The sequence below is a fragment of the Hyperolius riggenbachi genome, chromosome 9 (genome assembly GCF_040937935.1).
Source record: "Hyperolius riggenbachi isolate aHypRig1 chromosome 9, aHypRig1.pri, whole genome shotgun sequence".
In the NCBI taxonomy this organism is placed as follows: Eukaryota; Metazoa; Chordata; class Amphibia; order Anura; family Hyperoliidae; genus Hyperolius; species Hyperolius riggenbachi.
The window spans coordinates 71765352-71790946 of record NC_090654.1 but is presented as its reverse complement, the minus strand read 5'-3'; the positions used below and the strand labels follow the sequence as shown (position 1 = coordinate 71790946).

Below are 25595 nucleotides of genomic sequence, written 5' to 3'. Positions count from 1 at the left end.
CTGGACGACAAGAGGGACTCTTAGAAGTGAAGGTTCTGTGAGGGATGATATCTGGAGATTAATGAGGAAATGTATGGAGGAGATAGTTTATGTAGAGCTTTGAATGATCGTGTTAGGAGTTTGAACTGGATCCTTTGGGTGATTGGCAGCCAATGGAGGGATTGGCAAAGAGTGGCATCATCAGAAGTGGGAGGAGAGCTGGATGATACTAGCAGCAGAGGTCAGTAAGGACTGGAGAGGTGCCAGTTTTTTTTTGGTAGGGCAGAGTACTGTGTTAAAGTGATAGACGGGAAATTATTAGAGCACGTACAAGCATTGTAGTAGCCTTTTGTGTAAGGAAGGGACGAATTCTGGAGATGTTTATGAGATGGAAGTTCGATTATATTAATGTGATTTAACCTGCAGTCCTTTTTTTCTTTTCCAGTGTATTGAAATCCATTTTATGTGCTTCTATTTTTGCTCAAATACATCCACTGCATGACCTGTTCTTATCTCACTTGCAGGAGGCATTAGAGGCTTGCCAAACCCGGATTTCCAAGATGGAGCTCCAACAGCAGCAGCAGCAGGTTGTCCAGCTGGAGGGCCTAGAGAATGCCACAGCAAGAAACCTACTTGGCAAACTCATCAACATTTTGCTGGCACTTATGGCTGTCGTTCTGGTCTTTGTCTCCACCGTGGCGAACTGCGTAGTCCCATTACTGAAGACCCGCGGCAGGACATTAGGAACTGTTGTCCTAGTCCTGGTGGCTGCACTACTCTATAAACACTCTGACTCCTTTTCAGAATACCTGGAACGACTACTGTCTCCCCCAAGATAACCAGACGTACTCCTCAAAGACTGTGAAAAGAGATGGTACAGTTTTCTGTTTAGAGACACTGGAAAAGCCCATCTACCTTGTGTCGGGGTGATGCTCTTTCTCTCTAGACGAACAAGAATTCTATCAGAGGCCATGCGAGAGTTGGGCAACTGCCAATTCACACTGCCCAGCCCTCCTTATGCCTTGCAACCCAGGAGGACTGCAATGGGCACGTACTAACACCCCACCCCTACCATCAATAATGTGGCCCCCCTTCTGAAGACAGTAAGCTACAGGGGCGCACAAGGGGATGCGAGAGTGTACTGTTTACATAGTATGAGAGAAGTTTGACCTTTTTCCATGTGTGTGGTTGTTTTTATTTGTGGGCACCTTTTGCCCACCGACTGAAGGAGAACTGCTGATCTATTTTATTATTCCCATCTGCGTTTACTCTGGATCTCTCTGCCTCTGCCCACTCTTTTGGCGCCAAAACCCACCTTTTGCTACCTGCACCTCAGTTCTGTGCCTTCAGGGTCTGTGAAAAAAAGGGGCAATTCTGCCTGCAGCAAGGCATGCTGGGAGTGCCCTGGAGCTTGGACAGTTTGCGTTCCAGCAATAAGGCACAGCAACCTGCTTCTGCCACATAATGCTGACCCAGAAAACCATCAATTCTAAGTGCCTTACTGCTTCTGTACCCATCGGGGGGGATGGGGGGCATTTCCGCACCTTCAGCTTAACGTTAAGAGGTCAACAGGTGGTACCTAAATTCAAGGGGGATCCAAACTGCCTTTACACTTAAAACTCTGGACTTTATTTTTTTTGTTTCTCTCTTTATCCCTTTCCTTGCTGGAGCTGAGCCGTGGCGCCTTACCTCTGCTAGCGCAAACTCCAGCTGCACATTCCCATGGACGATCTCGTGCTATAACTCCACAGATGGGGCAGTGGTGACTGCTGTTTCTGTCGGGAGAAGAACCGTGACTCCGTCAATAATTAAGACTAACCCCTTTGCTGCTCAGGACGTCACCAATGTATTGTGGCGTCTTCTTTCCTGACCCCCCTGTACGAACTGAGAGAGTAGTCTTTCTAGTTTATGTTGTATTTTATTGATTTTTTTTTTCTTTTTAAGTAGCAGTTTAGCCGTCATTTGCCAAGGGGAGGGGTCAATCAGCTCCTTCTGGCAGACAGCGGCTCGTGTACAACTGGCCGCACTTTGAAAGAGATGCTCGCGCTGCTGAGTCACCAGGGGGCGTTGTAGTGTACTTGGGTGGTTGATCTCTGGAAGCAGTACTAGTATGGTACCGTTTGTCTTTACTATGAGCGTTCTATCCTCGCAGGAGGTTTGTTATACCTTGTTTAATATTTGAATTAATATTATTTGGAGTGAGAGGGGAGGGCTTGTTGAATAAAAGAGTAATGTTTTTAAAACTCAGAATCGTGTCTGGTTAATTTCATAATCATTTTCTCAGGTTTACTGCAAAGAGCAAATGGTCATGTGCAAAAAATGGTAGGCCATAATGACCAATCAAAATTAAATTTAAAGGAAACGCGAGTTGAAAATAAACTGATGAGATAAACAATTTAATCTATCCTCCTACTCCTATAATGTATTTTTTAGAATCCGTTTTATTTTCTGTGTATTAGCTGAAAGAAAAATGTGTGTAATACTGTAGTCTCATTGATAGTCATTCAGTGTCCCAGAAGCTAAAATATATGAACTATTGACCTTTTTTTATCTCTATTCTGCAGGAATGTGTTTGTTTTATGGCTGTAATTCCTTATCAGTGAGGATTACAGTATAGAAATAAAGAAAGGAGAACAATCATGAGCCCACTATAGGGTGGTACATTCAATATTAAGTGTATGTGAGCATAAGTATAAAGCTGGGTACACACGGTACAATTTTCCATTAGATCGATGGATCTGTTAGATAATTTCTGACCAGTCCGATCAGTTTTCCAATCGATTTTGGGTACTTGTCAATGCAAAATCGATCAGAAACAATTCTACGTCTACCCACGATGCAATTTGAATTGCATTGCAATTGTACCGTGTGTATGAGGCTTAAGAAAGCTATTCACAAAGGTGGGTTACCTCCAAGGCAACCACTGTGCAGGCAGATGGGGAAAATTACGTGTCTCCACTTAGGTTAAGACGTCAATCTCCGTAGAAAGGAAAAAGGACAGGTAGACACCCTTCCACCAGGAATTTTGTTGAAACAGAGGCGAGGATTACACTATAGTCTGACTAGGGCCCGACTGGAGAGAAACTGTCACTTGCATACCTGATGATTAACTCTTTCAGGTAGAAACCCAACCAACTGCTATACTGGGCACTATACTACCCATACTAGGGCGCTATACTAACTATACTGGGCACTATACTAGCTATACGGGGCACCATACTACCCATACTGGGCACCATACTACCCATACTGGGCACCATACTACCCATACTGGGCACCATACTACCCATACTGGGCACTAGCTATACTGGGATCTATACTAGCTATACTGGGCACTATACTAGCTATACTGGGCACTATACTAGCTATACTGGGCACTATACTAGCTATACTGGGCACTATACTAGCTATACTGGGCACTATACTAGCTATACTGGGCACTATACTACCTATGCTGGGTACTATACTACCTATACTGGGGCGCTATACTGGCCACTATACTAACTATACTGGGACACTATACTAGCTATACTGGGACACTATACTAGCTATACTGGGACACTATACTAGCTATACTGGGGCACTATATTAGCCATACTGGGGTAACTATACTAGCCATACTGAGGTAACTATACTAGCTATACTGGGGTAACTATACTAGCCATACTGGGACAACTATGCTAGCACACCAGGACCTCTCGGTCTAACTAAACCTATACCAGTTGTTGGTGTGGTGGATTGTGTTTCATGCTGAGTTTCCCATTTCTTACAAATTGGTGGCTGCAATCAAATGGGAGGGAACAGCCACGGTCGATGTGGTTTTCCGCTGAGACATGTTGGATACTTTTATTACTTACTTGAAGTCCACTTAGTCTAAATATAGAATATGACGGAAATTGATTTTTTTAAATTATTATATAGCAGTCCACTATATGGCAATACAGGACCATATATTCTTAAAAAAAAAAAATTCTATCTACAGTATATAGATATAGTAAAACCCCTGTTATCCCACACCAATGTTGATTGGCCGATGCCAGATAAATGTACTTTCTGGTTGCTTGTGAGTCTGTGTTAAAAATAGGCCTCGCTAAAAAACAGCACTATACCCCACATTGTATACTTACCATAAACTCTGTATTAATGTTAAATACAGTGATTAAAAACCAAATTAAGACCAGGAACAGGCTTAAAGAGTAACTGTTAGCCCCCAAATTGAAATTTAAAACACTATTGCAATGTTTTATTTATTATATAAGTGAGCCAAAAAGCCAATGTACAAGTTAAAAATCAATCTAATTTTGTTACTATCTAACCTTTTCCCCCAGCTCCGGACGCAAGCCGCATATCAGATACTGTCGCATGCAGAGCATGCCTATGTCTGGCCGACCCCCCTCTCCCCCCCAGGACCAGGTGCCAATATATTCTCCCCACCGCAGCTGACCGCTCTGACACGGAGAGAGCGGCAGCACTTCCAGAGCAGCACCGCAGAGCAGCCGCCGCCGAGTCACATGTGAGAGAATCACATGTGAGAGAGATGCACGGCGCTGGCTGCTCTGTGGTGCTGCTCTGGAAGTGCTGCCGCTCTCTCCGTGTCAGAGCGGTCAGCTGCGGTGGGGAGAATATATTGGCACCTGGTCCTGGGGGGGAGAGGGGGGTCGGCCAGACATAGGCATGCTCTGCATGCTACAGTATCTGATATGCGGCTTGCGTCCGGAGCTGGGGGAAAAGGTTAGATAGTAACAAAATTAGATTGATTTTTAACTTGTACATTGGCTTTTTGGCTCACTTATATAATAAATAAAACATTGCAATAGTGTTTTAAATTTCAATTTGGGGGCTAACAGTTACTCTTTAACCTAAAGTAAACCTGAGATGAAAGTGCGTAAAAGTTTTATACATTCCTGGGGCTTCTTCCAGCTCCCTCGCCGCCATCCTCAGCCTCATGGATGCTCCGGTAGATGCCCTATTAGCTTTATCAGTCAGGGCGTACTGCGCATGTGTGGCCATGTTCGCCCGCAACGCTCCCTGCCATGGGATTGCGCCTGCAAATAGCCGAAGATAACGGGGCATCTACTGGAGCATCCAGGAGGCGGAGAACGTCGACGAGGAAGTGCTCTGCATGGGAGGGGGCTGGAGGATGCCCCAGGTTGTGTATAAAACTTTGACACCCTTTCGCCTCAGATGCGTTTTAATGTAACAGAGGTTTATTACTGTATAAAGAAGTGTAAAAGTAGATTAATGCATCCTGCAAGGCCAGGGTTTATTTTTTCTGGTTGCTTAAGAATTCTGGTAAACTGAGATCTGGATAACCAGGGTTTCACTGTATAATGAAAGGACAACTTTCGGACTCCGGCTGGCTAAAAAGCAGTCTGACAAGCCCCGCCCAGCCAAGTCCCGAAGCTGCAAGCAGAGGCGCAGAAAACATATGGTAACAGTGGTGACCTATCTGCTATATTAGCCCGCTGCTGTGCAGGGGCGTTCCTAGGCTCCTTGGAGATCGGGGGCACCTGTGGGCACTAGGTGGGGGCAAAAAATGGGCATGGTCATGCAGTGAGTGGGCGTGGCCATGGGTGGGGCCAAATGTACATGAACTTAGCAGCGTTGTGAGCTACAGATAACGGGCCTGCCCATCGAAATATTGGATGGAGCCCCCTGTCTTTATTTAGATAATTTACAATCAGTATAGGCATAGATCAAAGATGTATATGCACATACAATTTTGATTGGTCAATCACTGACCAACTTTACCACCCCCATGCAGTAAGTGGGTGAACAGACAATGAATTTGATGAACAGAGCTAAAATTGGCTAATCAAAATTGTGTGTACCAGGCTTTACAGCTAATACTGTACATACCGAAAGTAACAGGGATCAGCATACAATACAGCTGGTTTACAAGCAGTAAAGGCACAGAGTAACACCTTATACTGTACACACTGGAGCTAGATCAGCACACAATGCAGGCACTAGAGAACAGCTTATACTGTACATACTGTAGGCTGCAGAGATAAGCGTACTGAAAAATATGAGGGCTATGTTGTGCGGCGCGCGTAGGTGTGGCCATGGACCAGAATGTGGGTGTGGTCAAGGGTGGAGACAAATTTACATGAACTTAGCAATGGTGGGACATTAGATTAGGACAGTGGTGGCGAACTTTTTGGAGGCAGAGTGCCCAAACTGCAACCCAAAAGTCACTTATCTATCGCAAAGTGGCAACAGCAATTTAAACTAAATACTGTACAAACGTTTTAACACATGAACATTATAGAAAATCCAAGTTGAAAATAAACTGTGAAGATAAACAGTTTCATCCATCCTACTCCTGAAAAAATGTTTTAATTTTTTTTTTAGAACCTCCGTTTTATTGTCTCATATGATGATGATGATTCAGCTTTTCCATAGTCTTGCAGTTAGCAATCATGTGATTCCCAACAAGACCAATTCAGCAATCATGAGGCCCCCATCAAGACAAATTCAGCAATCATGAGGCCCCCAACAAGACAAATTCAGCAATCATGAGGCCCCCAACAAGACAAATTCAGCAATCATGAGGCCCCCAACAAGACAAATTCAGCAATCATGAGCCCCCAACATGACAAATTCAGCAATCATGAGGCCCCCAACAAATCATGAGGCTTCTGAGTGACAGGTGCCCCCAGGTTAGGTAGTGAGTGACAGGTGCCCCCAGGTTAGGTAGTGAGTGACAGGTGCCCCCAGGTTAGGTAGTGAGTGACAGGGACCCCCAGGTTACGTAGTGAGTGATAGGCGACCCCCAGGTTACGTAGTGAGTGACAGGTGCCCCCCAGGTTAGGTAGTGAGTGACCCCCAGTTAGGTAGTGAGTGACAGGTGCCCCCCTCACCTGACAGACAGCCAGCAGCGTGTCAGACCTCGATCAGTGGGCGACCCGACCAGTTAGAGCGGGCGCACCACGCTGTATATGCAAAAGTGATGTCACTTCCGCATATTAGCGGTGTCCGCTAGGTCCTAGCGCCCGCTCTAACTGGTCGCCCGCTGATCGAGGTCTGACGCTGCTGGCTGTCTGGCGGCCAGGAGGGGGCAGCGGGCACCCCTGGAAATAGATTGGGGGCACCCCAGGGCATGGGGGCACGGGCCCCCCCAAAATAGTGCTAGCGACGCCCATGCTGCTGTGTTAGATCACCTTCTCGCCGCTCTTCCGTGTCCAAACAACCCCAACCCCCTGCACCTGACTGTCTCTGTTTCTCTGTCTGGACATGGAAGAGAGATTGCTTCAAATAGCAGAGGAGGCCACAGACAGACAAAAAAAGGTTGAAAATAGAGATCAATATGTGGATAACTGGCTGTTGCCCAAAGCAGCTGCACATGAGAGAGGACCCACTGTATATGCATGTTACACATGTAATAAGGGGCTGCTGCACATGGATGGGGTGATCACAAAAAAAGTTGGCCTAGGGCAGTGTTTCTCAAACCTGTCCTTGTGACTCCCCAACAGTGAATGTTTTGTAGGCAACGTCACCTGTTGGGGAGTCACAAAGACAGGTTTGAGAAACACTGGACTAGAGGTAGAAAAAATATCTGGCCTTAATCAATGTCCTGCTATGAGTTTTTACACCACCACACAAATGCTTTATGGCTTATAATTAGTTTTCAGGAGAGCTGCCCCTGCAGTCAGACTGCATAGATAAAGCACTGGTTTATTAACTTCAGCAATGAGAAAAAAATAAAACTGGAACACAGGCATGTACCAGTACTGCATGTTCACACATTTATATCTCATGTTCCTTCAGTTCCTCTTTAAAGATCAACTCACACTGGTAAGTGCATGACTGGGAAATAGTTTTTTAGTAGATCAACGACAACTTGGGTTAAAAAACAAACAACGTAATAAAACTTCCTGGACTTTGCACACATACGCAATCTGTTTCCCAAGAGTTGCTTGATTTGCCTGATCATTCTCATGTTTTCAATGGTGACTTCAACATACATCTGGAAATATGCCTGAAGAAGGGGACTAGATCCAGGAAAGCTTGCATCATTTAAAGAGTCTGAAGCGAGAATAGATCTCGCTTCAGACCTCATATATAGCCGGGGGACGTGTGCCCCTGCTAAAACGCCGCTATCCCGCGCCTTAACGGGGGTCCCTGTCCCCCCAAATCCCCTTCGTAATGCGGGGGAGCACTTCCGCATTGGGGCAGGGCTAACCGCCGCAGCCCTGCCCCACGCGCGTCTGTCAGCTCGTATCTCCGCCTCTCCCCCGCCCCTCTCAGTCTTCCTTCACTGAGAGGGGCGGCGATGCGCGTCTGAGACGCGACTGGAGGCAGGGCTGCGGCCGTTAGCCCTTGCCTCCAGGAAGCAAAGTCCACGACCAACTTTTGCGGGGGGTGGGTTGGGGGTGAAGGGACCCCCGTTTAGCCGCGGGATAGCGGCGTTTTAGCAGGGGCACACGTGCCCCTGCTATATATGAGAGCTGAAGCGAGATTTAGTCTCGCTTCAGTGTCTCTTTAAGTCTATCAGTTAGCCATTAAAAGGTATTACTTTTACAAAACTTTGTTTTTTCTACCTATATAATTTACAGAACTTTTTTTTTTTTTTTGCTACAATGGTAACCCTAAGCAAGGACTTGCATGAAAAATAGTCATGTGAATGGAAGCACGTGTTCTAAATCTTGTACTTATCATTCAGTTAAGGCCTGTTTCCACTACACGCAGATTTTGGTTGCAGAAAACTGACTGCCTATAGGAAATCTGCATGAGAAAAATCTTGTTTAGTGGAAACAGACCTATACATAGGCTTTCATTGGAGTCCATTTTTCTGCATCCAGAATCCGCGTGTAGTGGAAACAGGCCCTTACTGTTGCCTTCCCAGATGTGCATTAATGCCCCGCTTACCTTCACAGATGCTGGCTTTTTGAAATGTGTTTCAATAACGAGCTGGGTGGTCCTCCTTTTTAGCACAGAGATTGTGTTGTCCATGATTTCCAAAAATAATTCAATTTTTGATTTGACAGAACTTACACCAGTTTTCCATTTTGCCTCCATCCATCTAAATGAGGTTGGACCCAGAGAAGGTGGTGGTGTTTCTGGATCCAGGTTTATATGGATATGGTTTCTTTTTTACATGGTATAAATTGCAATTTGCCTTTGTTGGTGTATTTATAACTCTCTCATTCTATTGCCCCCTATTATAACATGCCTCATTCATTTTCCCTTGATTAAAGTGCCTTGTCAGTCAGGCAAATTAACAGTTTTAGCTGCTGATAAAATTAGCCTTGTAGCTGTGTTAACTGTGTAACTGATCTGTGGTTGGCGATGTTTTTAAGTGGCAATCCCTTAAAGAGGAACTGTAAGGTGAAAATGAGCTCGCCACCAGTGTGAAACTGATGACAGGTTTGTCAGAGAAAACACAGTGCTTGGAGGGGAAAAGGTCCTGCAGACAATGGGAATCCAGCTGAAAAGGTGAAATCCCTCCCACTCAGTGACGTTAGTCCTAGGCCTTATTAAAAATTCAGCCTTGGATGCACAGGCTTGTGGGTAATATCACATGGAGCTCCTTCCCAATTTGCATTGTGCTGAGAAAAGTTAATGCGTCTTATGGTCCGAATGTGTGCCAGGACCATAAGACCATTTGTGCCAAGCGACTGTAGGAAGTCCTAAATTGCAGCCGCAGTCCTATCTCTCATCTGTATCTCACACCTGCCTCCCGTATTTCACACTTGCTCCCACTTCCCCCTATAAACTCTCCCTACTTCACCTCCCCTGACATCGGGGCTCGGCTACGGCCTCACTGACATCCAGTCAGCCTCGTAGCCCAGCAATGCTCCACCTCCAGCTATGGGCAAGTCAGTAGAGTGGAGCTCAGGACCTGATGCATCACTACTGCATTTTAACTGACTGCAGCACCGTAAGTTTAAGTCTGCAAAGTAATTGAATGTAAGGGAGGGGAGAATGCGAAATGAGGCTTGTTAAATAAGGCAGTTTGCAGAGAGGATGCAAATCATTTATTCCAGCATGCTGCATTTTTGTGTTGATGAATTCACACAGTATCAAGAAGCTCCACAAGATGCCCCTGCTCCATGGATGCACCAGGTTTAGTATTTCTTTTTTTTTCTCTGCCTGATTTTTGTCTTCTACCCCTGCGTGCAACTTATGGTATGGATGTACGTCTTATAGTGCGAAAAATACGGTAATTGTCAAAATGGAGTTTTTACTTAAAGTAGAACTACAGTCACCATTTCCTAACAGATTAGCCATGTTATTAGAAGTTCTAGGAACAATATACAGAGGAAGAAAAGTGCCTGTAAGGTTTAGTTTGTATTTTCCCCAGCAGTTTTATCAGTTACGGAGCTGTGCAGTGTTCAGCAAGCTACAAAGATGTTCAGTCCAAAAAATTACAGATTAAAAATAGCAATGCTTACAGACTAAACTGCATGCTATATTATTATGCAAGATGGCTGCTTCCACCCTTACTGAATGTGACGGAGGGGGATGTTAAGATTTTCATAAAGATTGTTACTTTAGAATAGAGTAACCAAGCAGCGCAGGGTGACCCAAACTACTAGGAATGTATAGGGGAATAAAAGGAACCAAAAAGCCCTCCTACTAAAAAAGCAAAGCTTGGTGTAATTGCCTTCTTAAAGAGAGTCTGAAGCGAGAATAAATCTCGCTTCAGACCTCATAGTCAGCAGAGGCATGTGTGCCCCTGCTAAAACGCTGCTATCCCGCGGCTAAACGGGGGTCTTTTACCCCCCGAAATCCCCTCCGAGCAGCGGGGGATCTCTTCCGGATTGAGGCAGGGCTAACCACCGCGTATCTCCGCCTCTCCGTCTTCCTTCACTGAGAGGGGCGGGGGAGAGGTGGCGATGCGCCACTGACAGACGCGCTGTGAGGCAGGGCTGCTGTCGTTAGCCCTGCCTCAACAGCAGCAAAATCTACGACCGTCCTAGATTTTGCAGGGGGGGTGAGGGGTCAGGGACCCTCGTTTTGCCGCGGGATAGCGGCGTTTTAGCAGGGGCACACATGCCCCTGCTGACTATAAGACAAGAAGCGAGATTTATTCTCGCTCCAGTGTCTCTTTAAAACAGAAGGAAATTTGCAATAATTCAGTTATAAGTGAACATTTGTGTTTACCCACAATGCACTACCACTAAATATGAGAATGTGATAATATTAGAACTACAGTATATGAAATTATACCAGATGAATGTATAATTGAAAATACATATTTATAAGTACATTTCTCCTAGAGTAAAATTCATCATAAATTACTGTTCTATTTATCTGTCATGTAGCAACATACTTAAAGTGAACCTGAGAGGAAAGCCATCTCAGGTTGTATGCTTACCTGTGGCTTCCTTAAAGAGACTCAGATGAGTCTCACTGCAGTTTTTTTTACCTGGGGCTCCCTCCAGCCCCATAAGCATGGATGTGTCCCTCGCTGTCCTACTCAGCACTGCTGTTCTCCCGCAGTCAAATTCCAGTAAGCGGCTCAGTCGGACTCTGTCTGACTGAGTGACGTCAACTGGGGCCTTTTCCGCTGAGTCCGACTCCTCAGGTTAGGATTCCTCCGACTCCTCTAATTTGCATATTACAATCTTGTTGATTGAAAGTATGTAACATGAAATGCATCTCTTAACTGCCAACACGTAGGAATTTTAAAAGACAACTGAAGTGAGAGGGATATGGAGGCTGCCATATTTATTCCCTTTTAAACAATACCAGTTACTTAGATATCCGGCGGATCTTCTGCCTCTAATACTTTTAGTCAGACTAAAACTAGTCCTTGGTAAGAGAACATCTATCAGGCCCTAGGCAATGTAACTGTGGGTACATGTAAGAGTGATGTGCAGGTACTCTGCAGGGGAATAAGGAGATTCTTCCTCTATTACACATTCTTCATGCACAATCTGAACATGGATCAGGCCCTAGCCAATGTGACTGTGGGTACATGTAAGAGTGATGTGCAGGTACTCTGCAGGGGAATAAGGAGATTCTTCCTCTATTACACATTCTTCATGCACAATCTGAACATGGATCAGGCCCTAGGCAATGTGACTGTGGGTACATGTAAGAGTGATGTGCAGGTACTCAGAGGAAGAATCCCCTCATTCCCCTGCAGAGTACCTGCACATCACTCTTACATGTACCCACAGTCACATTGCCTAGGGCCTGATCCATGTTCAGATTGTGCATGAAGAATGTGTAATGGAAGAAGAATCCCCTCATTCCCCTGCATTCTTCATGCACAATCTGAACATGGATCAGGCCCTAGCCAATGTGACTGTGGGTACATGTAAGAGTGATGTGCAGGTACTCTGCAGGGGAATGAGGGGATTCTTCCTTCTTTACACATTCTTCATGTACAATCGGAACCATGTTTATGGGTAATAGACAACACCTTTGTGTTCAATGTGCACAACATTCTCAGTGGATTCCCTGCAGCTCTGTGGGGAATGTGCATGTAGAGTATAGTGCTACTGTGTAATAAAGTAAACCTGAGATAGATGAAAAAGTTTTATACATACCTGGGGCTTCCTCCAGCCCCCTTCAGGCTAATCAGTCCTTCGCTGTCCTCCTCCACCACCCGGATCTTCTGCTATGAGTCCAGGTACTTGAGCCAGTCTGGTGTAGTGCGCATGCACACACTCCGCCGCCGGGAGCGTACTACACTTGCGCAGCACTATTGTGCAGGTGCAGAATGCAGGCTGTGGGTAGCAGCACGCGGCTGGACTGCACTGACTGGCTGAATTACTGGGACTCATAGCAAAAGATGCAGGTGGTGGAGGAGGACAGCGAGGGACTGATTAGCCTGAAGGGGGCTGGAGGAAGCCCCAGGTATGTATAAAACTTTTCTTTTCATCCGTCTTGGGTACCCTTTAATTCGTAGTCATCAAACCAAATTTTAACAACATATCAAATTGTTTGATTTCATGAGCAAAGGGAGTGCATACATTTGCATAAACCAGCATCAATGCAGAATTATTTCTATCTCGTTGACCATCTCTATTAGTGACACGGCTACACATCAGGCTTTATTCTTACAGCATAGATGTTATTTAGTATATATATATAAAAGATTCCTGAGTACATATCATATATACAGTCACAATCAGATATGTATATCTGACTTAAAAAATACGGGGACTGCTTTATTGAAGCAGCACAAATAACTAACTTTTTTGATTGGTTTATTTCATTTTTGTGGACTAAGCACAGCTATTACTGTATATATAAATTTATTTATGACTTATCTGAGAGAACATTTTATCATATTTTCTATTTTAATTACAGTTTAAATTTAGTCAGAGTTGGTGCATTTTTTCCTGACTCCAGGTACCCAAAAATAGCTCTGACTCCACAGCCCTGGTTACCACAGCTTCCTGAAGCCCCCCTCAGTCCCTAGCTGTCTTCTGCCATCCCTGAAGAGCAGTGAGGTCAGGATTGGGGAAAGGCTGGCATAGGCTAGGTAGGGAACTCACAGAGACACATATAAGTACAGATTGTAAATAAACACACAATTTTGATTGACTGATGAGAGTATTTATAAGCATAACTAAAAAAAAGAAAATCTTCCAGGCAGAATTCTGATCTTTTTAATGTTTATATAAACAAGGTTTATTTAACTTCTTTAATTTCCTTTGGGAAGCACAGCAAGAAGCAGCAGGATATGTTATTAGGCATCTTCAGTTTAGTCTGATCACACAGACTTCTCAGTGCAGCAATTAGATGTAATTACTGTGTGCAGGAACACTGACAGCAGAGGTCCTTATAAGGAGGATAAAAGACTCAAGAAACATGACATAAAAGCCACTAGACCCAAACCAATAGTTAATGTAAAAGAGCTTCTAATAACATTAACAAAAGATTCCAGAGCTGACCACTGAGATAAGTTAGTTGCATGTGGTCCGCCTGATTTTTTTTCAAACTACAGGTCGTCAAACCTGCCCGCGGGGCAGTCGTTCTGACGAATCAGAGGATCAGTCAAAAACTGATCTCGCTGCTGCCACAACTAGTTTTCTACTGCTTGATGCAGTACAAAGCTCTGCAGCTGACAATTTCACACCAACCAAGCACTCCCAGAATGCAGTGCATGGTGTTTTTGTTTTGTTTATTTCTGATGCTTTACAATAGTCATTTACAATCTGTAAATGTTATTAAAAGCTCTTTCACATGACTAAATGCAAAAACTCTCTCTTAAAGGGAAACTGAAGTGAGAGAAGACAACATTTATATTGCGCTTTTCTCCTGGTGTACTCAAAGCGCCAGAGCTGCAGCCACTAAGAGGCGCTCAGTAGGCAGTACCAGTGTTAGGGAGTCTAGCCCAATGACTCCTTACTGAATAGGTGCTGGCTTACTGAACGGGAAGAGCAGAGATTCCAACCCAGGTCAGGTCACCCTATGTCAGAGGCAGAGCTCTTAGCCAGCCCAGTACACCATTTAGCCAGAGGCTGGCATTTATATAATTTTGAACAAATGCCAGTTGCCTGGCATTGCTGGTGATCCTTTGCTTCTAGTACATTTAGCCATAGACCCTGAACAAGCATTCAGATCAGAAGTTTGACAAGATTAGTCACATGCTTGTTTCAGGTGTGTGATTCAGACACTACTGCATGCAAAGAGATCAGCAAGATAGCCAGGCAACTGGTATTGTTTAAAGGAAAATATGGCAGCCTCCATATCCCTCTCACTTCAGTTCCCCATTAAACAGCTTTGTGAGACAAGACAGAGACTGGGGTGAAGGCAGCCATATAACAATAGAGACTAGCAGCTAAGGCTAATAAAATGCCCTGAGTTCCAGATTTGGTTTTACTTAAACTGCCACTCCCCAGAGGTGAGTAGTCAGTCCCTGAGTACAGCCGGCATTTTATCCTAGAAAACCGCATTCCCAGGCTCTGCCTGTTCACACCGGTCCCCTCTGTCTCCATGGCTACTGTTCTCCATCCAGCGGGGGGACACTGGCCAGTGACGAGATGATCCGCGTATAGATCTCAATCCCGCGAAGGAAGATGTCCTCATTCAAATATTCGTTGTGATCGTGCAGTAAGATCGGTGTGTTATTCATGGGGGAGAACCCGAGGGCATCATAACCAGCCTGTGGAGACAGCAGAGGAACAGTGACAGGTGAAGCAATGGAAAGGCCATCCTGTGGGGGAGATCTATAGGCTTTAGCAATGGGGAAGGGGGGGGGGGGGGCATGAAAGGATTAATAAGTTTACTGGTATTCCCCTGTGGGGACCAGTGTGCCCGTCAAGAATCGTGCAATATCTGGGCAGCACGGTGGCGTAGTGGTTAGCTCTCTCGCCTTGCAGCGCTGGGTCCCTGGCTCGAATCCCAGCCAGGGCACTATCTGCAAAGAGTTTGTATGTTCTCTCCGTGTCTGCGTGGGTTTCCTCCGGGCACTCCGGTTTCCTCCCACATTCCAAAAACATACAGATAAGTTAATTGGCTCCCCCTAAAAATTGGCCCTAGACTACAGTACTTACACTACATAATATAGACATATGGCAATGGTAGGGATTAGATTGTGAGCTCCTTTGAGGGACAATAAATATATATATATATATATATATATACACACTGTACAGCGCTGCGTAATATGTCGGCGCTATATAAATACTAAATAATAATCTTGTTTTACCTGCTGAAGGCAGCAAGGTTCTGGACTGTAGCAAACTTCCCCTGTCCACCAGCAGGTGGCACTTCTGAAAACTTTGAAATATATAGCTAATACTTGTTTCACCTGCAAATGCATACCGGGAGCTGCCGGGAGATTTGGGCGCAGGACACAGCCGATATATGGCTTACCCTGCTGCACAAGTCCCAGTGGCGTTAATTACTAATCTCCCTCCAGGTTGCCATGGATAGTGGGGGAAAGATGTAATTCGGCTTCCAGCTATTACAGTGTTTTAGAAGTAACTTAGAGACACTGAAGCGAAAAAAAAATTATGATATGATTTGTATGTGTAGTACAGCTAAGAAATAGAACATTAGGAGCAGAGACATAAGTCTAATATTGTTTCCAGTGCAGGAAGAGTTAAGAAACTGCAGTTATCTATGCAAATAAGCCATTAAGCGCCACCACAAGTCACAGAGAGCTCTGTCTTCTGAAGGTTGTTATCTCAACTGTCAGTCACTATATTGTTTTTTCTTCTGCACAGGACAGGTCAAAAGTTCATTACCCTGCTCTGTAAAATCATTTAGACTGCTGAGTAGTGTGTAAACTGCAAATATTAGAGAATGATGCAATGTTATAAAAAACACTATATGACTGAAAATAAAAATGAGAATATTTTCTTTGCTTCTAATCTAATAATTATCCATACTACACAACCAATTAATTATATCATTGTTTGTTCCACTTCAGTGTCTCTTTAAGCTCTGTCTTTTTACGGCGCCCAAGTTACTCCGTGAGCGCAGCTATAGCCGCAATTCCTGTTACGGCCTATGGGTGGGACTGGCTGCGCCCCAAATCTCTTGTGCTGTCAGCAATAGGGCATCGTATGTGGCTTCTGGAAAAAAAAAAAAAAAAAAAAAAAAAATTTTCCCCCGCAACAGGAAAACACAGTACTCCTAGTGCACTGGTCACCCCACTTCTTCCAGCCCCTGCAGTCTATCAGGTCCCTTGTGTAGTTCTGCTGCCCTCAAAAAGATCCCAGACCACAGTGGTCGCGGGCTACTGTGCATCTGTGGGCGTGTCCACGAGCATCTCTTGATTGGCTCCAGTGGCTGACTGTATTCTGATCTTGCACGTTTTAAGTCTTTCTGAGATGCGCAAGCACAGAACAGTCTTTGCCACGAGAGCGTGATCGAGAGAGGAGTGCGGCCATGCCCGCGCATGTGCAGTAGCCCGCGGCCACTGCTGTGGTCTGGAGTGTTTGGGAGGGTAGCAGCGGAACTACAGCCCATAAACTGCTCGGGGCTAGAAGAGGCCCCAGGTAAGTAAATCTAATCCTCCCCTCCCGGATATCTTTTAAGTATGTATTTGACAGCATAGCATTGTTTATAGGTAAATAATACTCGGGCTCCTCTGACTACCCACTACTAGGAGCACTTCTGGCTACCTATACTGGGGGGCTATCTGGGGGTACCGAATACTATTGGGCGGCTAGTCTGTACCGGGGGGGGGGGGGGGGGGGGGGGATCCAAAATTTACTGCATATACCTATATGTCTGGCAGGAAAATATACTGCATTCCATCATTGCAACCATAACAAAGAGCCACTATAGGGAAGGGCATGGCACATAGAGGGCACCATCAGACTTTAAAGGGAAGGTCCAAGCAAAAAAAAAAAAAAAAAAGAGTTTAACTTACCTGGGGCTTCTACCAGCCCCATGTAGCCATCCTGTGCCCTCATAGTCACTCACTGCTGCTCCAGTCCCCCGCTGGCAGCTTTCTGACCTCGGAGGTCAGGGCCGCATTGCGTACATTTTTACGCATTCCCGCTAGTGCAGGAACATTAACATATACATTTTTACGCGTTAGTGGTGCAACGCATACATTTTTGTTCCTGCACTAGCTGGAATGCGTAAAAATGTATGCAATGCGGCCCTGACCTCCGAGGTCAGAAAGCTGCCAGCGGGGGACTGGAGCAGCAGTGAGTGACTACGAGGGCACAGGATGGCTACATGGGGCTGGTAGAAGCCCCAGGTAAGTGAAACTCATTTTTTTTTTTTTTGCTTGGACCTTCCCTTTACTGTATATAAATTAGGCGGGAGATAGAGAAAAGGAAGTGATGAGAGAAGAATATGCAGCGGGCCAGGTGGAGACAGAGTGGGCGGCATTGTTCCAGGAGAGGCGTCCAGTCTACTCACCTGCCTAAGGTAACGGCTGTCTGTCGCAGCTGGGAAGATCTCCGGATTCAGCTTCACACCTCTGAAAACAAACACCAGGAAAGATCAGGAATTTACAAATTAAAGCAACACTAAGTGGTGGGGGGAAAAATGCATGCAAGTTATTAAATTGTAAAATAATGAAATTGAAAATTTTCTCCAATCTCTGTTCTGTAACTACTGGCTTAGGTAATACTAGTTGCTAAATGCTTTCAACAAGCTAAAAGAAAGCCTCCTGCCTTTAAAACATAATTTGCACGGATGAATTAAAGAGAACCAGAGATGAAGCACCCTCATGTATTTTACCATAGATATCAATGAAAACATGACAGTAAACACCTACTCTGCTCTTTTGTTTCATTCTTCTCTGCTAAATATGCCTGTTATCAGCTCTGATAAGAATCCCTGACTAAGCATTCAGTCTAGCTTTACCCTGGAATGATTATAACTGAGTCAGTCTTCTGTGATGTCTTTTCAAGACCAAGCCTGCCCCCTTGTGGCTCCGATTTCCTGCTATGTACCCTCGTAGCAGGAAAGCACATAGCAGGAAATCAGAGCCACAAGGGGGCAGGCTTGGGCTTGAAAAGACATCACAGAAGACTGACTCAGCTATAATCATTCCAGGGCAAAGCTAGACTGAATGCTCAGTATGAGATTCTTATCAGAGCTGATAACAGGCACACTAACCAGTGAAGAATGAAACAAAGAGCAGAGTAGGTGTTTTCTGTCATGTTTCCATTGATATACTGTATATGGTAAAATACATGAGGGTGCTTTGTCTCTGGTTCTCTTTAAGGCTGCCCGAGATATGCATGTTGCTGATCCCTAGATAGTAGTGCTTTTTCAGATTGCAGTCCAGACTATTCATAGCATTTATTTTTAGTCAGGCAGTGTAGATATCTGGGCAGATGCATCCCAATGATGACCAGTAAGGAGAGGACTGCATCCTTTACTGCATAACCAGTTTGCATCCTGTACCGAACAGTGAACATGGAGGGTAAATAGGCACCCAGGAATGATAAAACTAAACCAGAAGTAAATCATGAGGTTACGCTTCATGGTTGTTAACCCTTCAGCACACTTATTGGCCTGAGGAAGTGGGCTCAAACCCACAAAAACCGTGTTGCCCATACAAATAAACCTTTTGTCTATTAAGACTGTCGTAATTGAGGTAAGCCACCTAATTTTTTTACTTTTGGGTGTATTTTTAATCCCTAGACGCCTCTTTACTGTGTGCATATATACCTCCCACTACAGTTAGGTGAAGGGGTCTATTCTGTCCTCCCCTGGTTCTACCATTGTGATGGCCAGTACCTTTTGATCAAGAGTGACCGCATCCAGTCCGTGTCAAATACCACGAGTGGAGTCGGGTTTATCTTCTCCACCTGCCTAAAGTGGTTGGTTACACCTGCTGCAACCCACCACTGAGTACTTTTATTTACTTATATTCACTCTCCTTCCTCAACATACTACGCTATTTGGCCTCCCATTGTCTCTGAGCTTTTCCCCCCCCAAGGTGTTAAGATGCCCTACTCAGAGAGCTTCCTAATGGCTGGAGGTTCAAATTATCACTGTCCCCTCCCCCAGCCACCCAGGTGCAAATCGCAAAGAACCAATCACAAATGAGGATTTGAAAATCTGCAGCCTCATTTGGACAATAAACCACCTCCATAATGTACTGAGGACTTAAGACACCACTGATTAGGACTAGGGAAGGTCAATGAGATGCAAATTGTTAACTTGATGCAGGATTACGCACACTTTTTATGCAAATATATGTAGCTTAAAATGGTTCGATCAAATCCCTCCCAGGTGATGTGACCACCCCCCAACCCAAGTGTTTTAACTACTTTGGCCTTTTACTTATAATATACGTCCAATAGGCCGCATGCGCGCTCCCGAGCCGCGGTTTGTTAGCCAGGGAATCAATGAATCGGGACATGGTGCACGTTCATTGATCCCTTTCCCTGGCAGAAAAAGCGACGGCTTCTGTCAGAAGCCTCGCTCTTTCGCCTCTTAGTGATGTAACGTAAACAAACTCATCATTGCCATCTTGTGGCCAAATAGTAAAACTACATCTACGTTTATAAAAAAAAAAAACACACACACACGTGTACAGAAAAAAACTACTATTTACATCCCACCCTCCCAAAAAAATACTGAAATTAAAAAAAAAGTCTAATAAAAAAAAAAAATCATTACGGAAAAGTAAAAAAAAAAAAAAGGAAATATTTACCTAAGTGTCTAAACTTTTAAAATATCCATGTAAAGATGAATTTTTTTTTATCATCATCATCATCTTTTAAATAGTGATGGATGCAAAACGGAAAAAATGCACTTTTATTTCCAAATAAAATATTGTCGCCATACATTGGGATAGGGGCATAATTTAAATGGTGTAATACCCGGGACTATTAGGCAAATACAATACGTGGGTTTTAATTATGGAGGCATGTATTATTTGAAAACTATAATGGCCGAAAACTGAGAAATAATAAATGTTTCCATTTTTTTCTTATTTTTCCTGTTAAAATGCATTTACAGTAAAGTGGCTCTTAGCAAAATGTACCCCCCCCCCCCCCCCCCCCCCCCCCCAAAGAAAGCTTACCGGTAATTGGTGGCGGGAAAAAACAAGATATAGATCAGTTCATTGTGATAAGTAGTGATAGTTATAGGTGAATGAATGGGAGGTGAAAATTGCTTGGATGCATAAAGTGAAACACGACTGAGGGCTGAAGTGGTTAATAGTGCTTTCCCAGGGCCCCAGTTTCATGCAGAGTACTTGCAATGGTGCACACTCGCCTGTCCAGGCTCCCGGTTTCTTCCAGTGTCCTTCGCTGTGGGCGACTGTTGTGACCCAGTGGAATGTACGTAACTAAAGTAACATGCAGCCAGGTCATGGGGACAAAGATGCCAGCAGGATGGAAATGAAAGGACAAAGGAGAGAAGTTGCTGGCCAGACAGGTTAGTGTGCCCCACTGCATGTACTCTGCATACAATGGGGTCATTAAACTAGGGTTCTGACCTGGGGTGGGGGGGCGTCAGTTAGAGGTCACTGTGCTGCCGCGCCTCTGCCCCTTTCAAGTGAGATTGAAAGTCTGGTGCAATCAATAACTTCGATTTCGGTTGGAAATCAATCGAAATTACGATTGGACTGCAATATCGGAACATCGTTTACAGTGATCGAATCTGCAAGGGAAAATTAACTTGTGTATGGGCACAATTACTCTACACGTTTGTCTCTACTCACAGCTCTTTGCAGGGGTCGCTGAAGGCTTTCCACCAGGGGTTTGAGTCATCTGGAGTTGTTACTCTCTGATTCATATATTTCTAAGATAAAGAAAAACAAGTTTAATGAAACAGCATTAGGCGCAAGTTCATGGCTGGTTTTACCAAATTGTAACTTCCACTAAGTTTTCCTTCAGATTGGTTACAGCCTTAGTTGAAAAAGTGTCCCGAACTCTAAATGTGTGAGTATATTAGCCCTCAGCACTCCACCCTCCTAAATGTCCTCCCAGGCTGAGTCACACTCACCTGATGGTATACCCAGGTCACCTGGTCGCCTTCGGCCCGACACCAACCCTCAATTTCAGCCTCAAACTCCTGCAGAAGGTGAAAAGACATTCAGTGGAATATTGAAAAACTGCTCATATAATGCAGGTGTGTAAACAAAAACAATGTGTTTTTTGCATGGACTAAACTGCATGACAAATTCACAGCTCGGGTCTGAGTACACAGATACATTTTATTGCTTAAAGCAGAAAATGTCTTTTGGTAAAGACAGGAAAAGCAAGTCTAAGAAAAGGCAACACTGTACCTTTAAGTTGGCAGTGGGCGGGATACGGAGGTCAAAGGTTGCAGTCATTTCGGTGGGAATCACATTGCAGGAAACTCCACCACTCACTTTGGTCATATTCACTGTGGTCACATCTCCAAGTGTGAGGCTCGGATCGGACTTCAGCCTAAGAAATGATAAAGTTACAAGAATGAACTCTATACCAGCATACAGAGGATTATCCACATTCTCTGCATGATTTTACAACCATGAGAAGATGTGTTAATCATCATTTACATTGCTTCAATGTTTATTAAAAAGAAAACAACACTTTTTACAATTTAAGCGCGGGGCTGGGGGGGGGGAAGAGACGGAGAAACATAGGTTAGGGCGAGTGTAACTCCTTACCTAAGGGGTGCCGTTCCTCTGGCCTTTCGACTGTAAGGGAGCTGACATCTTCTCTACGGACCGATCGCAGCTGTACTGCATTATTAACTTCCTGGCAAATTTGTGCAGGTGCGCCCGCTGCAATGCATGATGGGAGATGTTCTTACATCCACAGACTACATCTCCCGGCATGCTTTTAGGTGGGCATGCGTACACAATTTCACGGGTTCCATGGAGAAGATGCCGGCTCCCATGGCCAGAGAAGCAGCACCCTGTAGGCAAGTAATTGCGTTCACCCCACATTAAAGTAAATCTGAATCAAAAAGAAAAATTGAATTAATGCTCACCTATGTATAGGAACCTGTCCTCTCTCCGTGCTGTTGCTCCAGCGTTGGGCCCCAGTGAAGTTCTTTGACCAGCTTGGTTGAATATGTTTTCGGCCCTCCTCAAAAGTACTTGAGACCCTGAGTACTTCCAAAGACGAGAAGATCCATCTTGCATGTGCACCAGTCTGTGCGGTGTGCGGTACAGATGCCCCTGTCTTCGGCAAGTACTCTGTGACATGAGTACTTCTGAAGGCTGCTGAGGAGTGTTGAAGGCGCATAACGTCATTAGGGGACAGCAGTGGAATGAGGGCATGGAGAGGATCGGGGGGGCTCTATGGCACAGGTGTCAAGGCCTGCGGGACAAATCCGGCTCTCCTTCCCATTTTATGTGGCCCTCAAGAGCTGCAAATGTGCATCACTGTAAACTGTAAAAGATGAACACTGCCTTCCCATCCAGAGGATGACAGTGTTTCTGGTTGAAATATTTGTCAGTTTGAGCCTAGCTGCAGCAACAACCCACAGATCCCCCAACATGAAATTAGGATGCCCTTTGGCTCCAAATAAACCATGTAGCTGGTAAAACACAGACATACCTTACCACCCAAAGGCAGCATCTCCCCACATAGTTGTGCAGCGGAGCAATGCGTTGTGTCTCTTCTGTTCTTCTCAGCAGCTGCACACTCTATACTTCCTCACCTCCAGCTCCTGATTATGTGACATACATACAGAGCCAGAGGTATGCAGGATAGTGTCTGTCAGGAAGATCACAGGAGGCCTGATGCAGCATTGCAGCAGGTAAATATGAAACTGCTCCACTGCACCACTCTGCAGAAGGGGGAGGAGCAGGGATCCATCCTCTACTAACCCCCCACCACCAACACACACACGGTTCACTTTGAGACTATTAATATTTAACATTTATTATTATTAAACAAACAATTTGGCCCTTGACTTAGACCAGGTTTTAGATTTTGGCCCCTCAGGTGATTGGAGTTTGACACCCCTGCTCCATAGGATCCAAAGCCTTCCCTCTCCTTAGGCAAGTACCTACTTCTGTTTTTAAGGGCCGCTTCAGACTAGTTCAGCTAGATAAAAATGGCCTCTTTGATGGTCATGTGACTTGGAGCAGACATGATGCCCCCTAACCATCACATGACCTGATGCAGTCACATCTGCTAGGCACAAAAAAAAAAAAAACACAAAACAACTTTACCTTTTCTTCTCCTTTTCTCTGAGATCCAGAAAATGGTTAATAATTGAACGCTAAAATAGGGGAGAAAAAAAAAATTATATGAGTGAAAGTGAAAGTAACTCCAATACAGACAAGCAAACTTTTTCACTAAAACAGTAAGGGGTAGTTGTAGACTATTTGCTGCTGGCTGTGAACGTTAAAATGAGGCCACACCCCCAACCTCAACTTCTTGGGGATTGGCTTTAAAGCGGGATTGTCAACCATTAAATCAAATTCCATTTACCCACTGCACTATGTTTCTTATGTAGTCTACATCCTGACCCTGCATTCCAGTATGATCATAAATGTGTCTGCTGTAATGAATCTTATCTCAGTCAGCCTGGCTTTATTCTGTTACACTGCCGGGGAGAGGGAAACTAGTCATCTCCCCTCCCATATTCCTGAGGGCAGTTCAGTGTGACATGAGGCTGAGAAGGGAAATACACCTCACCTCTCTGCAGAAGCTGCTGAAATACAATCTATGCTGTACTCATGTGTTTACAAAACAAGCTAGATATGCAGTTTCTAGGAGGGGGGGGGGGGAGTGTAAGGGAGGAAATTACATCAGGATTGGCAGTAAAGATGGAAAATGCCTGTATTGATTTTCTCTTTATTTACTATATAAAATTAACTGAAATCAAAATGTGGACAGTACAACACACATAAGTAGATTAACCATTTAAGCCAGCTGTGCCTAACCTACGGCCCGCGGGACATTTGTGGCCCGCGAGGCCAGTTTCTGTGGCCCGCGCGGCGGTGTCCTGCGGAGGGGGAGGCTGGGGGAGACTGAGGAGGCTGCCCGCGGAGGGGTAGAGGATCGGGTGGTATTGCGTAGTAAAGTATCGGCGTAGTCCCGCGCATACACGCTGGTATTCAGCCCCGGGTAGTGCTGGGATAGTTAGAAAGCCTCGCTCATTGGTTAGTGCAGGAGCCTTCCTCCAATAGGAATTAGGCTGATTCCTATTGGAGGAAGGTTCCTGCACTAACCAATGAGCGAGGCTTTCTAACTATCCCAGCGCTACCCGGGGCTGAATACCAGCACATTCTCATGTATGCGCGGGACTACGCCGATACTTAACTACGCAATACCACCCGATCCTCTACCCCTCCGCGGGCAGCCTCCTCAGCCCCACACAGACAGGGCAGCCTCCTCAGCCCCACACAGACAGGGCAGCCTCCTCAGCCCCACACAGACAGGGCAGCCTCCTCAGCCCCACACAGACAGGGCAGCCCACTCAGCCCCACACAGGCAGGTCAGCCCCACACAGACAGGGCAGCCCACTCAGCCCCACACAGACAGGGCAGCCTCCTCAGCCCCACACAGACAGGGCAGCCTCCTCAGCCCCACACAGACAGGGCAGCCCACTCAGCCCCACACAGACAGGGCAGCCCACTCAGCCCCACACAGGCAGGTCAGCCCCACACAGGCAGGTCAGCCCCACACAGACAGGGCAGCCTCCTCAGCCCCACACAGGCAAGTCAGCCCCACACAGACAGGGCAGCCCACTCAGCCCCACACAGACAGGGCAGCCCACTCAGCCCCACACAGACAGGGCAGCCTCCTCAGCCCCACACAGACAGGGCAGCCTCCTCAGCCCCACACAGACAGGGCAGCCTCCTCAGCCCCACACAGACAGGGCAGCCCACTCAGCCCCACACAGGCAGGTCAGCCCCACACAGACAGGGCAGCCTCCTCAGCCCCACACAGGCAGGTCAGCCCCACACAGACAGGGCAGCCCACTCAGCCCCACACAGGCAGGTCAGCCCCACACAGACAGGGCAGCTTCCTCAGCCCCACACAGACAGGGCAGCCTCCTCCTCAGCCCCACACAGACAGGGCAGCCTCCTCAGCCCCACACAGACATGGCAGCCTCCTCCTCAGCCCCACACAGACAGGGCAGCCTCCTCCTCAGCCCCACACAGACAGGGCAACCTCCTCAGCCCCACACAGACAGGGCAGCCTCCTCAGCCCCACACAGACAGGGCAGCCCCCTCAGCCCCACACAGACAGGGCAGCCCCCTCAGCCCCACACAGACAGGGCAGCCCCCTCAGCCCCACACAGAGCGGGCAGCCCCCTCAGCCCCACAC

At 45.8% G+C, this 25595-nt stretch overlaps 2 protein-coding genes across 13 annotated transcripts in view; one reads left to right on the top strand and one right to left on the bottom strand.

Annotated features, from left to right (window-relative positions):
- Window positions 1-2229, top strand: part of TMCC1 (transmembrane and coiled-coil domain family 1) — a 283585-nt gene extending 281356 nt beyond the window's left edge. For all 11 annotated transcript variants that reach the window (XM_068253026.1, XM_068253025.1, XM_068253024.1 and 8 more), the window contains one exon: window positions 504-2229. In XM_068253026.1, coding sequence (XP_068109127.1) covers window positions 504-818 — 315 coding nt within the window. In that variant the 3' untranslated portion in view covers window positions 819-2229. The remainder of the gene's footprint in view (window positions 1-503) is intronic.
- Window positions 2230-13527: 11298 nt separating this feature from the next.
- Window positions 13528-25595, bottom strand: part of ACY1 (aminoacylase 1) — a 30098-nt gene continuing 18030 nt past the window's right edge. For both annotated transcript variants that reach the window (XM_068253020.1, XM_068253021.1), the window contains exons 10-15: window positions 23489-23538; window positions 21605-21749; window positions 21322-21390; window positions 21038-21117; window positions 17770-17830; window positions 13528-15049 (exon numbers count right to left, since the gene is read on the bottom strand). In XM_068253020.1, the coding sequence (XP_068109121.1) occupies window positions 14885-15049; window positions 17770-17830; window positions 21038-21117; window positions 21322-21390; window positions 21605-21749; window positions 23489-23538 (570 nt within the window). In that variant the 3' untranslated portion in view covers window positions 13528-14884. The remainder of the gene's footprint in view (window positions 15050-17769; window positions 17831-21037; window positions 21118-21321; window positions 21391-21604; window positions 21750-23488; window positions 23539-25595) is intronic.